Source organism: Telmatherina bonti (assembly GCF_933228915.1).
Source record: "Telmatherina bonti genome assembly, chromosome: 1".
Classification (NCBI taxonomy): Eukaryota; Metazoa; Chordata; class Actinopteri; order Atheriniformes; family Telmatherinidae; genus Telmatherina; species Telmatherina bonti.
Window position 1 is genome coordinate 40875137 of NC_136619.1, and position 21027 is coordinate 40896163.

Here is a 21027-nt window from a genome sequence, read left to right on the forward strand (position 1 = left end):
CTACACGGCTGGGGCGACGGGCCTGCAAGGCTGCGAGGAGCAGGAAGGTGGAGGAGGAAGTGGAGGGGGAGGAGGATGAGCCTGCATGCCCATGGGAAGCAGCATGCTGTGGTCGTCGCTCCAGACCCTTCGCTGAGGCTCGGATCACTTCTCCGTTGTGAGGCGATGCTCTTCGGGTCCCAATCTGCTGTTTCTGAAAGGAGGAGCTGCTGTTTTGCATCCTAAACGAAGCGGAGAGGGAGCGTCGAGGCCTTGCTCCTCCATGTTACCTGCTTCGCACGAGGCCTCCCCCCTCCTTCTGAGCAAAGCAGCAAAGTTTTCTTTTTCTTGACATTCTAAGGATTTGCCGAAACCTGTTTCATGCATGTCCACTGGAGGCAGGTTTGACTTTGATGACGGGGGGTCGTACTGCGGGGAGTGGGAGCAGGGGAAAGCCCATGGCCGGGGGGTCTGCACGGGGCCCCAGGGTCAGGGGGAGTATGCGGGGGCTTGGAGCCACGGCTTTGAGGTGCTGGGTGTGTACACGTGGCCCAGTGGGAACAGCTATCAGGGCACCTGGGCGCAGGGCAAGCGGCATGGCATCGGGGTGGAGAGCAAAGGTCGCTGGGAGTACAGAGGGGAGTGGACGCAGGGCTTTAAAGGCCGCTACGGGCAGCTGGAGAGCACGGCCAGCGGGGCCCGGTATGAGGGCACCTGGAGCAACGGGCTGCAGGACGGATATGGCACGGAAACCTACTCTGACGGAGGTAAGCATGCCGTCACGCTTACACCTTATCTGTCCACAAACTGGACGCTCCACTCTTCCAAACTGTAGGAGAGGGGCTAAAAAGTCGAGTTTTCAGAGCAAACAGCGAAGAAAATCTGTACTTTTCCACCGTCTGATTCAGGCTGAAAGTGGAGCAACTTGCTTACGTTGCCTGCTGCTGAAACAAACTGTAACACATCTCCAAAGCAGGCTACATAAATAACATGTAGGTCACGTTCACATGCATGGATAGATTACCGAGGAGGTCTGGCAGGCCCCAAACCGGGGCTCCAGCACGAGGAGGGGGCCATAGTTCCCTCAGTCTGCTGTCCGTCCATCCATCATCCATTTTCTGAACGGCTTAGTCCAGTTCAGGGTCTCGGGAAGCTGGAGCCGATCCCAGCCCAGACCTGGACAGGTCGCAGTAGGCAATCATTCTGGACCCCTACACTGAGGTAAAACATTTACCAGCAACTGATGCTGAAAAATTAGATGAAAATTCAAAAGATCAGCAAGAAACTGCAAAATAAGGAGGTGAAGCTGCGAAACATCAGCAGAGAAGTGGAATAATCAGACGTTTTAAACCAACAAAAACAGAAAATGACTGAAACTGACAAAGAGACACACGAGATGTTTGTCAGCGTGTGTGCTCTGTGTGTGTGCGCGTCCAGAGGACACACAGGGCTTCATCAGGAAACGACTAAAGAGACCGTTTGTCTAAAATTAGAAACACTGAATGACTCCAACTTAAACTTATCAAAACACTCATTCACCCTCCTCTCCCTCCGCATCCCACCCTCTGTGATGCAATGTCTCCATGGCAACGAGGAGACAGCAGGTCAGCGTGTCACTAGAGACCAGCTCGCAGCTCTCTGCACGCTCTGATTGGCTCTCAGCTTCTTCCCATCCTTTTTATTTTCCTTTTTTTTCTCACTTCAGGGGGGTCATAATGTAGGCCGTTTGATAAACCGACGCTGCCCGCCTGCGGGGGTCTCGGATGGAGGAGATTTTACGTGTTTTTCAACTGCAAATAAAATGTTAAAGAAGAAAAAAGATGGAGAGGACAAGAGAAAAAAAGACTGCGTCACGCGACAGCTCTTCCGCTCACGTGGAAGACCGCCGACAGATGAATACAGCACGCACGGGCTGACACATTTTCCACAACCCAGTAAATGCACAGGTTTTCTTCGTCAAATGTCCCAACACACACACACACACACACACACACACACACACACACACACACACACACACACACACACACACACACACACACACATCTGTCAACAGAGCAGAACCAGATTACAGTGAGGTGAGTGGTGGATGGATTTCAGCACCACGGACAGCTCCTCACGCCATCCAGAGTCGGTTTTATCATGAAACGTTGACGCTGAAGTAAAAACAATGATGTATAAACATGTAAATAAACAAACAGGTAAACAGCAGCACACAGAAAGAGGTGAAAACATCCAGTGTTGGGAGGTGACGTATCTGAACCAAAGCCATTTCTACGTTGAGCAGGTTGGAACAAAAGCAGCGTGAAACTGACTTTCTGACACAAAGTCGGTTAAACTTCCTGTCTGGGTTTTCATTTCTTCTAATATGCTGTTAACATAAAAAAAACAGCTGAAACTGCTTGTGTTAAAGGATGTGTAGTCCTGCTCTGCAGGCTAAAAAAAACTGATCCTGAGAGGTTAAAAATGGGAATTAAGAGAATAAAACGTGCATATATACAGTGAATCCAGATGAAACAAGGTAAATGTTAAACACTGCATGATTAGATGCCAGCATACGAGACCACTGTGGGGTCTGGTTTCAGCACCTGGGACAGCTCCAGTATCACCAGCAGAGTATAAAACAAGCAGAAACATCCAGCGGTTAAAAGTGAAGCCAATGCAGAATTGTATAAAACTGCAGTTCCCCCTTCATCCACTAGGGGCTGCAAAACAGAGCAAATCCCCATAGACTCCCATGTTAAAAAGACCAACTTCACAGCAGAAAGAAACATGTTTACGGCAGAAATAAACATGTTTACAGCCTGGTACAAAAAAATCCATTTTAGGTTTAATAGGTCAGGTTTACCTTCATGACAACTGTGGGGGGAGTGAATTTTTTTCTAACTCGCCCGTTTAAAAGTAATTTAATCTTGAAATTTGGCATATTTAGGAGCGTGTCCTTCTGATTGACAGGTACCCGATCTGCCGCTTCAAGTCAGAAGAAAGTAGAACAATCGCGGTTTTTAGCCGGTTAACAACGTGACTTAGCTTTAGCCCGTTCCCCTCCGTTAGCTGGTTAGCTCCTGTTATTTCCGGGTTAGCTCGGTTAGCTCTTAGCTACAGAAAGCTCGGAGTTCGCTCGATGTCAATCATCCACCATGACGCTCACAGCCCCCCTCTCAGCTCCACCTCTTTGCCCATATTTGTATTTTCCGGGCGAGACGACGCGCATGACCCTGCCAAGATGGTGATGGTAGGAACCGCCCACCAAGCTTCAATTCAGCTCTTCAGAAACCTACGGGTGACGTCACGGAGGCTCCGCTGATCTTTTTACATACAGTCTATGGTATAAAACAATGAAAACACACACATAAAGTTTCTATACAACTGAAAAAGAAAGAAGGAAATTACTTTATACCACTGGTTGTCGGACAACGAGCCGTTTGTATGTTAAGTCAGGGGTACCTCAAAAGCAGGCAGGCCAGCGGTGATGGGAACCACTGCTTGATTGGTTTAAGGGAAACATGCAACTTTCCCCTGATAGACCTTTTGATTATTATTATTATATTAACTTATTTATTATTATAAACAGTTTGTTTTCATACATGCAACATGAAGTGGACTCAGTCCCACCAGGGTCGCAGCCCTGCAGGTTTTCAGTTCATCAACAGCCTATGAAGTTATGTATAATGACTCATTGAGTCATGTTTGTTGGAGCAGGGACACGCTGAAACCTGCAGCCATGGCTCAGGTCACTGTAGACCAAAAGCTTTGCGGCAAATATGTCCTGAATTGTGGAAAATTCTTTGTGTTCGTGTCGTATTTTTAAATCGTTCAAATCCTGGGACAATTCCTCGATCTTATTGGTTTTTTTCAGGTTTTCTTCTGAAGTTCATCGTTAACGTTCAGCAAAAGGCTCCAAACCCTTCGTTAGGGTCAAAAACAGCCGAGTCAAACTTATTTTTATGTTTTGTTTTACTAAAATCTCCATTAGCTGCCCCTCTAATGGTCGCTAGTCTTCCTGCTCCCCTATGAATCAGGAATTTACTTCTGCTATGTAGTTTTGCTGTAAGTTATAATCAAATATAGTGATTGATAAACAAAAAAGACAAAAATCTAATTTTAACTTCAACTAATATTTTCTGCTTCATTCACCGGGATGTCCCGGCCATTTTTATCATGATGAAAGTGACAAAGACCGAGTTCGTACGAAGAATCCAGACCATGATGACTCGGACAGCAAGTCATGGTTTGTTTACACCAAACATGCGTAGAAAAGAACCACCGAAACGTGGCCTTCCAGGAGCAGGAATATCGCAGGATCAGTCGGCAAGGCTCTGAATCCCAGCTAGATGTTGCATGTTTTCACCTGCTTGGCCATGTGAAAGCTGGTCTGAAGCAGCAAACAGTTAACTCTGTCTGGATTAACATTTCCGCATCCATGACGTCTCATTGCTCAACTCTTTAAGGCATCTGCTACGTGATCTTGCATGTAAACTGAATATTTCCACATAGTTTGCATCACACAATATTATTCAATATGCTGTGTTTGACCACTTCATTCACTGCAAGCATGTACAAAGATTGTGTGATGGGATGCAGAAAATCCCTTCATTATCATCCCTGAAATGCTGTTTCCTCCCATTTAAGGCAAGAAATGATGATTTTTATCTTTTAAATCGAGTTTCCAGGATGAAACATGCAACCAAGTTCACGCTGTCGGTAACTAATGGCCTGTTTCCATCAGTATCAGCTCGCCTCAACTTAACTGGCCTCGGATCGGTTTGAAGGGTTTTCCACTCGGCTTTTGTCCCGTACCATGTGTTGTTATAGAGCTTGTCCTGTACAACACTGACGTCATGGCGATTTCACACAAGCCCCGCCCCTTTTAGACCTGGTACTAAACTGTAATGGAAAAGAAACCGGACCAAGCTGAGACAAGTTGAGGCGAGCTGATACTGATGGAAAAGAGGCATCACAGGTTTAAACCATCAGCCGCTTGAGTCTTAATGTTTGGTCGTCTTCAGCATCTGTTTGGAGTATGTTTGAAGAAAAGTGTCCAGAAAAAATAAAAGTAAAATGTGTTAAAATATTGATCTTATTGGGGGAATTGGCGCTTCTGTCCTACAAAGCCTACAGGCGGACGGCATTTTAAAGGGACAACATCCGACCAGCTATTGAACATCTGGACGTATGAGACAGCTGGATATTTTCTCAGCTCATGTGGAGCTTTTTACCCCCAACTCATCTCATTTTTCTGCTAAATAATCCCCACATTCAAACCGAAAGCTGTGGCTTTGCTGCTACGCGGCAGTGAGGTCCTGACCTGCCAACTGAGCACAACTCACTGACATTTTTACCAGAGCACAGGAAAAATGAATATTTCATACTTATCATTATTTATGTATTAGTGCTCCTGTGTGGTAGTGTCTGTTTACTTGCTTTGTTTTGAGATGAATCTGTTTATGAATCATCCTGATGGAGGATGCTGTGGGTGAGTTCAACCCTCGTCTCCACCGGTCCATATTTCAGCCACTGGGCTAAACCCTGAACTCCTCCATGTTTCCTCAGTTGGTGAGAGGATGTGTTCAGCAGAAGCTTTTCCTGTGAAGAGCTTTGTGTTTAATAAGACCAGAAAGGAGCTGCGTTGTCTCTTAGCTCGATGTTTAACACCACATTAACCCTTTTGGTTCACTCAGATTGATTTAAATCATATTTTTCAGACACAAACACGACCTGAGGGGCTTCATGGACCAAAGATACTCTAAATTAAATGTATCTGAGCAGCTTATGTCAGAGAAATCTGCAAATAGTAAGAAGATTAGTTGTATGAAAGAGTTTAAAATCTTTGAAAAAACACAAAAACACCTAAGTTTGATATTAGAGACCATAAAAAGTTGTGAATAATCATAATATTAATGATAACATGGCGTCACAATCTCCAGTTTATGGATCTTTATGCTGACAGGATCATGAGTATTTGGAGAGAATAGAAATGGATAATTGTGATTTCTCTCCCCTAAATAGTTTATTTTTAGCTCTCATCCATCTTCTGCTGCTTATCCGGGGTCGGGTCGCGGGGGCAGCAGCCTAAGCAAGGAAGCCCAGACTTCCCTCTCCCCAGCCACATTTACCAACTCTGCAGGGGGGATCCCGAGGCGTTCCCAGGCCAGCCGAGAGATATAATCCCTCCAGCGTGTCCTGGGTCTTCCCCGGGGTCTCCTCCCAGAGGGACGTGCCTGGAACACCTCACCAGGGAGGTCCAGGAGGCATCCTGACCAGATGCCCGAGCCACCTCAACTGGTTTCTCTCGATGCGGAGGAGCAGCGGCTCTACTCTGTTCTCCTCCCGGATGACCAAGCTCCTCACCCTATCTCTGAGGGAGAGCCCGGCCACCCTGACCCGACCACAGCTCATGACCATAGGTGAGGGTAGGAATGTAGATCGACTGGTAAATCGAGAGCTTCGCCTTCTGGCTCAGCTCCTTCTTCACCACGACAGACCGGCGCAGAGTCCGCATTACTGCAGACGCCGCACCGATCCGTCTGTCGATCTCACGCTCCATCCTTCCCTCACTCGTGAACAAGACCCTGACATTCCCAAACCTGTGGCCACCAGGATTTTTAGCTTTTTAAAATAATTTTCTAATGAACTCCATCTCCTCTTGGCACCAGTCTTATGTGTAGGTGACACCAGGTCCTGCAGTGAAACTGGTTCTGGTTCAGGCATGCTGGAAAAGTCAAAGGAAGCCAGTTGTGGCTAGATGCCTGCTGGTGGCTCTTCCACATATCCTCTCAGCTGAGTACTGGCGCTCTCGTGGACTTGATTTCAGTTTAACCTCTTCCCACACTGATGGATGACCAAACTGCACAAGTAATGATCCTTGGTCCTGCAAGGACTGTAGAAGCTATTTTGCACCTGCTTTTCAGTCATTTGGAGCAGGATGCTTGTGCTTTAGCTCGTATTTATTTAACATGTGAGTTAAAAGACAAAACCCAGTCCGAAATTATTCCAAGTAGTAGCAAAAGAAGCAGATATACTGTTGGATGTTGAATCTTGGAGGTTTTTAAGGACCCAAACAAGTATTTTAAATGTAGAAAGTCACAGCTGGTTCAGTTTATGTCTGCCGTCAGCCTTCTGATATAAATACAGCTGGCTGTTCGCAGCTCATCAACACCTGCAAAGGTGTCTCGTGTTTCCTAAAAGTACTGCGCAGAGAGAAAAGGGGCTCCAGTCTAGAACCCTGTGGAACACTGTGACGTGTGCTGGTTATTCGCTGACCGATGATTTGTGATCCGTCGTGTCAAATGCAGCTCTGAGATCTCACAGACTGAAACTCTCCTTTCAGAACATCATTCTGCAAATTGGTGGTTATTTTGGGTTTTTTTAGGACATTTTTTTAGACGTTTAGACAGAAATGAAGGTGAGATGGAAGGATGCCATTTGCTCAAACAAAGTTCTAAATATTTGGATATTTGGTTGATTTTGAGCTAAAGTTAAAGCCACAGACTGTATATAAAAGATGGGTGGAGCCTCCGTGACATCACCCGTAGGTTTCTGAAGAGCTGAATTGAAGCTCGGTGGGCGGTTCCTACTGTCACCATCTTGGCAGGGGCATGTGTGTCGTCTCGCCCGGAAAATACAAATATGGGCAAAGAGGTGGAGCTGAGAGGGGGGCTGAGAGCGTCATGGTGGAGGATTAGCTTTGAGCGAACTCCAAGCTGCCTGTAGCTGAGAGATAACTGAGCTAACCCGGAGATAACAGGAGCTAATCAGCTAACAGAGGTAAGCGGGCTAAAGCTAAGTCACGTTGTTAACCAGCTAAAAACCGCGGTTGTTCTACGTTCTTCTGACTTGAAGCGGGACTTTGGGTACCTGTCAATCAAAAGGACACACCCCAAAATATGCCAAATTTTGAGATTAAATTACTTTTAAACGGGCGAGTTGGAAAAAATTTACTGACCTGACCTATTAAACTGAAAATAGATTTTTGTACCAGGCTGTAAACATGTTTATTTCTGCTTTATTTCACCAAGTTGCCATTTGGTTAAAAGCCTGCATCAAGTAACAGGTTGATTGAAACGGGTTGATTTGATTGTGTAAATGGATGTTATAAAAATGGCTGGAAATGAGTTGGGATCAGGTGATGATCTAAACGGCTGATGCTTGACTCAGACTACAGCTGTAGACAGTATCTGGATTGGTGACTTGAAGATGTAAATTCTCCACTTTACATAGCTGGTTCACATCTTACTGGGTACCCATGGCAACTTCTGCAAAAGCATTTACCTGACACAGATCCAGTGTCAGAAAATGTGGGTTGACTTGCTGAGTTGATAAGCAGCGAGGTGGTCTGCCTGTTGAGGGTTAGCTCAATAACCAGTCCCGTCATGTTGTATTTTATTTAGATAAAATAAAACATTAAATTCTGCACCTAAAAACTGAGATATTTCCCTCACTGGGATGTGGAGACCAAAGAAGAGCTAAAAGAGAACAATTATTGTGCTTTGAGTCTGTCATCAATGCATAAATATTGAACTACATTGTTGCTGCATCCATGTAGCAACTGGAAAGCTTGATGTATTTAAACATAAATTATTATTCTCTGAGATGAGCCAACAGCTGTTTTCCGTCAGTTCTGGAGTAAAACGACGTCTTTTTTTTTTTTTTTTTTTTTTTCATAAAAACCGAACAGCTTTGAGTTCTTAAATTACATTCTGTGCATGAAACGACAGGAAAACACACCAAACCTGATTGATTAGCTTTCATCCTGAGTCAGCCGTCGCTGACGTTGTGGCTCGTGAGGAAGCATAGACAGACGCTGAAAAGCTTTCCATAAAATAACTGCAGCGTTGTCAGCAGGAGCAGCTGCTGCTGGACTCTCCTGTAAGTGTAACTGACAAGCCAAGAGCTGAACAGGAGGCTGTCGAGTTTCCTGTCCAGAAACATTAAAACCTGCCTCACCTCCCGTCCTGACCACCTCGGGGGTTTGAAGAAAACAAAGGCCTGGCGTCCTGCTGGAGGTCTGGAGGCGATGCGGCGCACTGGGAGAGGATGCAACATGTGGGGAGCTCGCCTCCACCCAAACTGCCAAATCTGAGCTGAGGTGTAGAAATTCTCAGCTTTTTCTCGACAAGGACCCCGGCACATGGGCCAAATTTCTGGAGTTATTCTGGGTTTATTTCCAATGTTGCTTTTATTTCCATTCCTAGCCGTGCCAACATGACTCAGTTTGGCCGTGTGCAGCTTCCCGGGGTTGTGTAGAGATCACACAAAAACAGATTAATCCAGCGATCTTCCAACATGGTGTTGAATAATTCCCAAAATATCCGTTCATGCATCTTTGCTGAAAAGAATTAGGGTGCACTTGTTCGGTATGTACATGTTGAATCCTTCAGTTAGCTGTCAGCAAAATGCTCATTATTAAACCGCAACATCAGCTACAACTACACCTGGTTGCAATGAAATGTGACTTTAGTGCAACTTTGTAGCACTGATTTTATATATATTGTTAAATTTCTCTGCAGTATCGTAAACAAAAACAAGAGTGTTTTAATGCGGGCTTAGTTGGTGGCAAAGTAATGCGATTAACTAGTAAAACAACTGCTAGCTTGAGCACATGACCACAAAAAATAAACAAATGAATAAAACATAGACAAAAGAGTCTGAAAGTATAGTCATATCAATGTATTTTTATATAAATATATATAATTACTACATGCTACAAGCGGCCAATAACCTCATAACAATATTACTGGTAACTTATTTTGTTATCGGTTGTTGAATACATGCTTATATAACTAATAAAGGGAAGAGAAAAAAAGCTGAATTAGGTCATACAAATGCAACGTTCCCTACTATCCTGCAACTTTCCCCAAAGCACCCGAATCAAACGGCTGAATGTGCTCATCTGCATGTTGTCCTGCTCTGCAGAGGCGTGGTTAGGACACGTTCGTTTGTCTCAGGTGCGCTGCAGCAGCGATCTAAAAGCTGCTGGTTGGTTGGTCTCCAGGGTCACCCCGTGCTAACATCTTCAGCTTTAGTCAAACTGCATCAACAGTCAGTTGACTTCTGTGGAAATGGGACCGTCTGATCATTTTCTCTTTATAAAAGTACATGAGCAGCTTTTGAAAGGAAAACTAGAAAAGTACTCAGAGAACGCAAACCTCCGCCAAGGCCTTCAAAACGTTCCTGGATCCAGACAGTGATCTGGATCACCACCGAAATTAAATCAGTTCTTCTTTTCCACAACAAGTCCTGAAATTTTCATGGAAATCCATCCATAACTTTTTGAGTTGTGTTGCACACAGACAGACAAACAGATAAACGATAAACAGAAAAACATAACCTCCTTGGCGGAGTAAAAAATGGCTACAATGCTAATCATCAGTGTCTCAGTATCAACAGTAATTTGCTCTTATTTACTTAATATCTGACTGTTACCAAATTTTACAGCGTTACAGTAGAAATTTGATCCCAGATTTTACAGCACAACCCAAATCTAATGACTTAATGCTGAAATAATAACAACTCCTTCAGGAAAGTGCCGCTGACGCTGTTAATTTCCATATTTGGCTTGTTTAAAAAAAGATTCAGTATTTCTGTGAAGCAAAATAAGTCAGAATTGTTGGTCCAGTTTACTTTTCCTGTTGGAACCATTTCAGATCTTCATCATGGCTGCGGTGTTTGTGCTGTGATGGTTTTATTGGTATCATTTCGCACTGCAAATCAACATTGTGTGTTGATCTTACTGTTAAAGAAGATTTTATCAACCAACTAGCTCTATATCCAGGTTATTGTTTGTTGCAGTACAGTGACAAAGCTCCACCAGGGTCTAGTTGGGATAGGCGTATTGATACTCTGGAGTCGATACCTCGATATCTGCCAGTGGATATCAGATCTGATCCTTTTCTTAGGATCAAGATACCACTATGTTGATACAAAACATGCCATTTGTTTTCACTTCTGAGATTTTTAGGCAATAAAACTTTGCAAAGCTCACCAACAGTGTTTTCCTTCTGTCACATGATCCTGGTAGCCAATCAGATGTCATGATGATACTGCGACTGTGTGACAACTGGTTTTGTTGCAGTATTCTACTGGTTTAATGCAGGTTATTCCACATTCTGGTATTTAATGTATATTATTTTTACATCCTGTATTTATTTCCTATTCAATAAATGGATTTTTAAAAATTAATTTTACTTTGTAGTTAAATTATTTTTAAAAAGTATTTTATCTTATTTTTGTTTAATTTGCTCATCATTATCATTTATTTTTGTTTTAAAAGCATTTCATATTTACATTCCATGTTGCCTTTGCAATGAAAACATTGATGCACCCCTACAAACATGATTTCCCTTCAGGGGGGAAGAATTATCAGTATCGATATTGATATTGGTGTTGAAAAAAGAAAAGAAAAGAAGAAAAATGCTGGTATTTTCCATCCCGACCTACTAGTCTCCAACAAAAAAACTTCCCATTTAATAGAAGAGGAGAATAAAAAAAACTAGAATTTTTGTCTTTCAGTCTCATTAAAGGTGCAACACGGAGGATGAGTATCAAGTATAAAACTGACTGAGATTGTTGAAGCATAAAGTTTTCACAGATAAATGTTTGGTTTATCTGGGAGTTTTTTCCTTCCCACTGTCACCAGTGTGCTTTCGCAAGATGGGACATTGAGTTGGACCCTCCAACTCAATCTGTTGGTTTCCTCATATAGGCTATTATGAATTGGCTTTCACTATGTTTATTTTTTTCTCTGTCTGTAAAGCGTCTTGAGATTGCATTGCCGTGATTTGACACTATATAATAAAGATGAATTGAATCAAATTGAATTGAATTTTCTAATTTGTTTGATTTGTTTGTCTTTCAGGAACCTACCAAGGCCAGTGGCTGGGCGGGATGCGCCACGGTTATGGCGTACGGCAGAGTGTACCCTACGGCATGGCAGCTGTCATACTTTTCCCTCTTCGAACATCCATAAACTCTCTCCGCTCTGAGCACAGCCAGGGCCCCCCGACTGCGCTGGAGGACGGTGTCGCCACCACACCTACAGACGGCGTGGTGGCCGGGCTGGCCGGCAGCCCAGTGGGCCGGGGCGGTTTTGCACTGACTGCTCCCAGTGAGGCAGAACGGCAACGGAAGAGGAAAGGTCGCTTCCGGCAGTCCATCCTTAGCGGCCTGAAGCTTCGGAGATCTGAGTCCAAAAGCTCTCTGGCCAGTCAGCTCAGCAAGCAGAGCTCCTTCTGCAGCGAGGCTGGCATGAGCACCGTCAGCTCGGCTGCATCTGACATCCACTCCAACGCAAGTGAGAGCGAGCCGGGCGCCCCCGTGGATGCCACAGTCACTGAAATGTACGCTGGAGAGTGGCGGAGTGACCAGAGGGCCGGTTGGGGCGTGAGCCGGCGCTCAGACGGCCTGCATTACGCAGGCGAATGGTCGGGAAACAAGAGGCACGGATACGGCTGTACCACCTTCCCCGATGGTACGAAGGAGGAAGGGAAGTACAAGCAGAACGTGCTGGTGAGCGGCAAGCGAAAGAACCTGATCCCGCTGAGGGCCAGTAAAATCCGAGAGAAGGTGGACCGGGCAGTGGAAGCTGCAGAGAAAGCAGCAGACATTGCCAAGCAGAAGGCCGAGATCGCAATGTCACGGTGAGATGTTGCCATGTTTTTAACACCTTTTCCATCACTTTGTGGTAAAAACTTTCATCTAAACCACACAAATACAATCTGATACGTGCCTTCCACCCCCCTGGTGGACACCTTTTGTATTACAATCAATTAGACACATGGGTATAATTGTAAATATATGCAAATGATCAATTTATTATTATTATTTTTACATTATTTAAAGGCAGATTCTGACTTTTGATTTAAAAATAAAAAAAATCCTAACTTTTATTTCTTTACAGTGTATTAAAGGATATGTCCATAGATTTATTTAACCTGACAGTGATGTGTTGGCCTGGGTCTGTTGGTATTTCCAAAACATATTCATTTTAAATATAATAATATCACAGCATGTTTAAATGGATTAATAAAAGCTAAGGGCCTTATGATACCCTCATTAAACATTTAATATTGAAACTTTTGAAGTCCACATCAGAAACAATATGTTATTTATGATATGATATCCTGATCAAACATGCTTTTATAGTGAAATCAGCCTAACTGCCTTTACATTATGCAGTCAGTAAAGGTGTAGAGAAGAGCAACTTGAACTGTAAATACAGCCTCTCATCAGGTAATAAATAGCTGATTGTGTCTCCTTGTCCTGCTCAGGATGAGCCACGCTCGTGGGAAGGCAGAGGCTGCTGAAGGGGTTGCACAGAAAGCCATGGAGGAGTGTCGACTGGCCCGGATCACTGCCAAAGAGCTCTCGCCCTCCTTTCATATCTATGGCAACGGTGAGAGGGCAGCAGACACACAGCTGTGTTACGATATAAATTCAGCTTCTTTTAATTATGTAATTAGTGGAGACAGTGAGCATGATGATACATCAGACCATGTTGCATGCTGGGATTGGAGCATCTCAGAGGGAATGACCTCCATCATACTTTTAAATAAATTCAGTAATGTGTTATTTTATTCTACATATCTTCATGCTGTTAAGAATTTGAAATGAAACGATGTTCGAGGCTGACCCTTTAACGGTTTGAATGAAGTACAAATTTTCCTCAACGACCTCCAAGCAAGTGGGAATACTACAAGTTACAAGTTCAATTCAGATACATTTATCAGAATATGATACTTCAGACATGAGCAATGTGAGTTTAGGAGAAAAAACAGCCAGTTAGATGCTGCCAGTGGTGTAGTGGTCCCTCAAAAAGTGGATATACTCTCAGTTTTTTGCCCTTTTATAAAACGTAGCTGTGGACTACTTTATTGTGTCTATGTTCGGGCTAAAGTTAACGTAGCTGCTGGCTAAAGTTAACGTAGCGGCTGGCTAAAGTTAACGAAGCGGCTGGCTAAAGTTAACGTAGCGGCTGGCTAAAGTTAACGTAGCTGCTGGCTAAAGTTAACGTAGCAGCTGGCTAAAGTTAACATAGCTGCTGGCTAAAGTTAACGTAGCTGCTGGCTAAAGTTAACGTAGCTGCTGGCTAAAGTTAGCGTAGCGGCTTGCTAAAGTTAACATAGCGGTTGGCTAACTGCACCAATTTGGCATCAGTAATGTTTGCTGAGCTGCTGGTTGACATACATTTGTGTGAACATTTGTAACCGTAAAAGCAGCATCACAAGGACTTTAGGAGTGAGTATACTCAATGCTTACTTAAAAATAGGACAATGAGAGAAAAAGGAAATGAGTGTGGGACAATTTGACAGTGAGGTTTTTGTTCTTTTTGTTTTGTTGTTACGCTTAAGTAGTTTCCTGTTTTTGTTTTTTTTGTAGTTTTTTTTTCCTCATGTGGATCCTGTTTTGCTTTGTACTTGCTGTTCATTACTACACCTTTGTTTATTGGCTCCGTGTTAGATCACCTGTGTGCATATTAGAGATGTACTGGTATTATCGTCCAATATCTGGATCAAAATGTAATATCAGAAAGGATCAGTATCAGTTTTTACTTCTCAAATGACGCATCTTTTATTAAACATCAACCTTAACATCAGCTATGTCTCCTCTCACTCAAAATGTCAAAATGTGTAGATTTTTTAAAGATATTTTTGTTTGTTTGGGACAGCTCACAATGAATCATGTAGCTTCTGCATTTCTGAGACAACCATTTCTTAACGTTGAGCTAGATGACAAGCGGCGCACACTTGATGACATTGTCAAACCGTGTCGTCAATTTCAGCGTAAGGAGCTTGCAAACAGACTCATCCAGATATTGAATTATCCATTTCCAGCAACTGTAAAGTGAAGGAAATGCGAGGAGGAACCAGGACCAAACCGCTGTCAACCAATAAAGTCTTAGCTGCCTGAAATGATCAGTTTTTCTTTTTTTTTTAATCTCGGTTGAAGACTGCATATATTGGTATCGAATAATATCAGTATCTGATATATCGGAACTATCAGTCTATCAGATATCAGTAAAAAGTAAAGCCCGTATCGAACATCCCAGGTGTACATACACCCCTTTGTTTCTTTTCCCATTGCCAGTACATTTTCATGTCACATCTTGTCACGTTACCGCCTTGGTATTCTGTACTTTAATTAAAACCAAATTCCTGCCCCAGTCTGCATAATGCCACATCAGTCGCCCGTTTAAAGTAATTTAATCTCGAAATTCGGCATATTTAGGGGTGTGTCCTTTTGATTGACAGGTACCCAATCTCCCGCTTCAAGTAAGAAGAACGTAGAACAACCGCGGTTTTTAGCCGGTTAACAACGTGATTTAGCTTTAGCCCGCTTACCTCCGTTAGCTGGTTAGCTACTGTTATCTCCGGGTTAGCTCGGTTAGCTCTTAGCTACAGGCAGCTCGGAGTTCGCTCGATGTCAATCATCCGCCATGACGCTCACAGCTCCCCTCTCAGCTCCACTTCTTTGCCCATATTTGTATTTTCCGGGAGAGACGACACGCATGCCAAGATTGCGATGGTAGGAACCGCCCACCGAGCTTTAATCCAGCTCCTCATGGGTGATGTCACAGAGGCTCCGCCCATCTTTTTAAATACAGTCTATATTCATCACCCAGTTGGCTCCACCTGCACCTGACAAAGTTACCTTTAACTAACATCATAACAGCGCCCCGCTAGCTGTTATAACTTGAGCTAATGTTACCGCAGCTACTAGCTAGTTACTGCTACCTGCTTTGCTAAAGCTACGTCATCCATTTTTCTTTTGTTTCATAAAGAAATGTCCAGCTCCGGTACTTGAAGGTTTGGCCACAGTTGGTCCTCGAGGGCCATCGTCCTACAGGTTGCCAACTAGACTCAAATAAAGGGACACACCAAAAACCTGCAGGAAAGCATCCCTCGGGTATTGACTTTGGTGTTTACGTTGTTCATTTCAACCATCGTGCACATCGTGTTGAATTAATCCTGTACAGGACTTTTGTCCTATGCTTGCTTGTTCCACGCAAGCACCCTAGTTTCATCTGTTTTGCAGAGGTAAGGTGTTTTTTGCCGTTGGTGGTCATCTAGTCATCTAAATGTCTTTCAGCACATCAGCTGAAGGGACGCTTGAACCACAACCTCATGCAGCTTTGTTCGGAAATGCTATAGAAGATGTTAAAATGAGGATTTGCTCTAAATTATTTTAGCTATTCAGCCATGGTTTTGGGGTGTAAAATAGGCAAAATAAAAGCCTACAAACTATTTCACAGTTTGCTGTCCAGCCTTTAAACCTTTTATCTCAGCTTCACTGTCCCTATTGTTCTTTTTTCTCCCATTTTCCCAGAGAGACCTGCGTTGTTACATTTAGTAACGAGTCGTGATTAAATGTAGAAACTGCTCTCATTATCTTCATGTAAAATCTGCACAAAGACAAGAACCAGGATCTTAAATACATATACATGTAGATTTGCTGTATAGTTTTTCTTTTTTTAGTTTAGATATAAATCATACTTAAGGGTTAGGTTGTGAAAATTCAAACTCTTCCTTCCTTTTGTTACCCTGCATGCACACTAACACTCACTCTGTAGGTCTGGTGCTTTTGTGGATGGGTGCCAAATCACTTCACTGGTGCTGCTCTCCTCACTCTGTAGGGCTCGAATGTCAGAGGCCCAAACACCAGGACGCCAAGGACAAAGACCATGAGGTCATCTCCACAGGAACAGACAGTCCAGAGCTGTGCACACCGGACACCACACCGCCTGTAATAACACCTGATCTCAGCCCCGTGCTGAGTGTCCCAACCTCTCCCCCTCACAGCCCATCCAAACACGCCCATCGCCCCAGAAATGCTTGCTTCATGCGACAGAGCGCTGTGGACGATCAGGGTGGGGCTGAGATCCAGGTGCTGGTGGAGGGCCGAGGGATGGATCTGCCTCGGGGCGGAGCCAACAAGTGGACTGATGACATGTATCCGGACCAAGGAGGCAGCAGTCGCTCCACCACACCCTCCCTTCTGGAAGAGCAGGAGGGCCAAATCAACGGCCACGAGCAAGCCCCTTTGACCAACCACAAACCACGGGAGAAATCCTTGTCCAATCACAAGTCGCGGGAGCACGCCCCGTCCTACAGAGCGTGGGAGCACTCCTTGTCCAACCAAAAGCCGGCCAAGCATGCCTCTTCCAATCACAAGTCAAGGGAGTACTCGTCGTCCAATCACAAAACATGGGATCATTCCTCCACCAATCACAAGGCCTGCGAGCATGCCTCTTCCAACTACAAGCCGCAGGTGCACATTTTATCCAATCACAAGGCCTTGGAACACAACATGTCCAATCATAAGACTTCTGAGCATGCTTCTTCCAATCACAAGTCACAAGATTATATCTCCTCCAATCACAATGCAAAGGACCACATCTCTTCCAGCTACGCCCCTCGAGAGCATGTCTACTCCAACCACCACCCAAAGCAGCACAACCCCCCCAACCACAAGCTGAACGAGCATGCTGTAATCGACCAAAGGCTAGACGGCCTCACCGGAGGGTGGACTGCTGAAAGCGCCCTTCGGTGGAGCCCCGCCCACTCGCGCCTCACAGAGCAGGATGAGGAAAGGATGAACGACTATACGGTGGACATGAGACTTCACTGTCCGGAGTCGCAGATAACTCGGGGGCTGGGCCAGGAGTCCCCAGCCCCTAAAAGCAACAGGCTGCGATCCCGAGGCCTTCGGCCGGTCCGAGAGGGATCCATGGACTCTGTACAAATGCTGGACAACCTGAATGTGGGGGCAGAGCTGGAGGAGTGGCCGCTGCACAGGGACCTCACCCTCTCCCCACCCCTAAAGTCTCAACCCATCACTCTGGAGCAGGAAGGAGAACATCTCACTCTCAAATCAAACTCAGTGAGTCCACACACGACGCTTCAACACAGATCTCAACAGTTACTCAGATCAGACGACTGATGTGTGAGATGTTTATGAAGCTTGATAGCAGAATCTGATCAAAGTCCCACAAAGAAAGATGGAAGAGGTGCAGTGGAGACTGTAGCAGCTGAACCGTCAGTACAAAGAGACGGACGTCCATTGTTTTAACATGGAACCAGAAAATAACTAAAGTTTCAAACCTGCAGACATGAAACATGACAAGAGCCTTCCAACTTCCACCAGAAGCAGTCAAACCTGAAGACGTAGTTTTTCAAGCTAAAAGCATAAAAGAATAATTTATTAACAGTTTAATTTTACCAACAATCTCTCAATATAGTTAACATTTAATGGCTAATTCTATTTAAATATCTGATTTTTAATTATATTTATTCCGTATGATCCCGAGGAGCTTCTCCATCTGACTTTCTTTCCTTGATCTGCTCAGCCAGTTGGTTTTCAGTCCACTTCCACCGTTGTGTATGTCCTCACTTTAATTCTGCAGCTAAATCTGTTTCTGCACAGTGACCAGAAATTAGCACCACAGTTCCATGATCCTCACATTACATTACATTTTACCTCCTCTGATGGCTGGATGGCATGTCCAGCTGCCTCGCTGGGGTAAAATCAGTCTGTTTATTACACAGGTTAGCTAAAACCTTTAAACACTGGATGTGACGGGAATCTCAAGTTTGTTGCCAAAAGACTTTAATGGACAGTTAAGGTTGGGTAACTAATAAATCCATGACTTTATAAAGTACTTGATCTCGACTTGGAGCCAAAATGACAGAGAAAAACAAACCTTAAAGGAAAATAAAAGTAAGTGGTAATAATAAAAAAAAAAGAAAAAAGGATAGGACCAGAAAAAAATGGGATTAGATTTAATTAATAATTAGTTTTGTAGTATTTAAGGGAATCAGAGTCATTTCTGAGTGAGCTGATCAATAAATGTTTTTAAAATTGTACATGAATTAATTAAAAACAAAAGCAAATAAAAGTTTCATTAAAAAAAATAATCTAAAAGAGCTGAAATGAACTCTAAAAATATTAAATTAAATTAAATTTAAATTATTCATTCATTCATTTTTCTAACCGCTTAATCCAATGAAGGGTTGCTGGAAGCTGGAGCCTATCCCAGCAGTCTTTGGGCGAAAGGCACCCTGGACAGCTCACCAATCCATTGCAGGGGAAATTAAATTAAATTAAATTAAATTAAATTAAATTAAATTAAATTAAATTAAATTAAATTAAATTAAATTAAATTAAATTGACCTTTTCCATGAATAGGAGGCCAAAACACAGTAAAGCTGTGGTTCCCAGTCTGGGGTCTGTGACCCTCCAAGTGGGCACCCAAAGAGCACAAGAGATCCCAGAGGCTTTGAACATCCAGTGCCCTTGTGATTATTGTCTGCACATTCTCTCTAGTATAAGAAAATTATGCTACATGTTTTTCATTAAACTTTGGCTTTATGGGAGGACTGGACTCAGCCAGGAGACATTTTTTATAATGAGAATCTAAATTTTAAAAGCAAGCAATGAAAGAAATGAAGCCAAAATGCAGCTATAAAGTCTGTTTTTCAGCCCTGTGGGTCATTGATTCTCTGGTGCTCATCGCAGGTTTGCAGCTGCAGCTAATGTCATGTTTCTATGTCCAGCAGCTTGTAGTGTTGACAGACTTGTTAAGCTCTTGTAATGATGATTCCTGCATATCATGAGCCTGAAAGTGAGCAGGGATCTTCCAGCAACATCTCTGAGAGCGCCCACGCAGAGCAACAAACACCACCTACAAGACATTTGCTGCTCAGAGGGTTCACACATTAATACAGAAAGGAAGAAATTACCCCACTTTAACCAGCTGCTGATCACTTTTTAATTACCAGCTGTCTAAATTTGGCTTAATCATCTACACAGCATGTTTGCAGTGATCATTTGTGCAGTAATTGGACTAATTGCTTCTTCTCTCCTCTCTTGTCTCCTAGGGCTCCAGCTCTATTCTGGTGGTTATGGTCATTTTACTCAATATTGGAGTAGCCATTCTTTTCATTCACTTCTTTATTTAAACTTATACAGGTATGATCTACTAAGACTTATTGATAACTACGGTATATTATATTATTACTTACTGAGATGTCCTGCCTATTCGACTGGAGCCCACAGCCTGAGTGACGGACACAGCAGAGCCTTTTTTATCGTTGCTACTGGTCTTTTCACTTCTGATGAAGCCCATTTCAGTTTCTACAAAAAAACGCCCTTTACTTTAAAAAAAACATTCTCGATTTGAGCTTGCAACAATGAGCAGAAAGATAGCAGAGCGAGAGACAGAAGATGGTTAAGAAAGCAGCTTTAATCAGGACACACATGCATGGGTGTCCATCGCTGAAGGTCCACAGACTGGAGACGGCACAGGTGGCGTTGCCCATTCTCCCCACCAGTCCAGACAAAGAATATAGCAAAGCCTTGCTTCCTGGTTTAGCATGGGGAACATGCAAAAGGAGCATGGCACACACTCCATCCTCTACCCCCTTTTTGCCTTTTAACCCTTTCTCCTTTCAGTCTCTCTCCACACTATGCGCTACACACAAAACTATGCTGCAAGAGTAGATCCATTTTAAAGGGCTCCGTCATTATTCTTTTCTTTCTTTTTTCTTTTTTTCCTCTACAAACTACACGAACACGCGCAACCATTGCATGAGGCTGTGTGAGGTTTTAAAAAGTGCATTTTCTATCCCTTTAACATCACCGTCCTGTCCTCGTTTGTACGCGCTCCATCCATCAGAGTCGGACCAGATTCACGTTCGATTCTCGACACACCTGAATTTGTAATGGGTGGAATTTTTAATGTCAAACCACGCGGACACACACACACACACACACACACATACACACACGATTTGCACGCAGAAAATGAAACACGAAAAGTAACTTGCTGGCAAACTGAGGAGGATCCCGCCTTGCCCCTTTGTACAGCCTTGAGACTGTTATGTTATAACCACTGATTCTAACTATATATGTGTATGTGTCATTATTATTCCAGTTTGTTACTTTTTGCCGTTTGCAAGCCAGAGAGAATGCCGAGTGCCTCGTATTTATTCATCTTCCCTCGAAAACTTTATTTCAGCCCAGACTCGAGATAAAACTCTCCACGTGGGCAGG

General features: G+C 43.7%; 1 protein-coding gene across 1 annotated transcript; it reads left to right on the forward strand.

Moving 5' to 3' along the window:
- Window positions 1–364: 364 nt before the first annotated feature.
- On the forward strand, window positions 365–19934 carry jph3a (junctophilin 3a; the record flags this gene model as incomplete). The annotated part of the gene is made up of 5 exons (XM_079244316.1): window positions 365–746; window positions 11837–12617; window positions 13248–13372; window positions 16610–17856; window positions 19854–19934. 5 exons carry the CDS (start codon window positions 365–367, stop codon window positions 19932–19934), a joined length of 2616 nt encoding a protein of 871 aa, XP_079100442.1.
- Between the last annotated feature and the right edge of the window lie 1093 nt (window positions 19935–21027).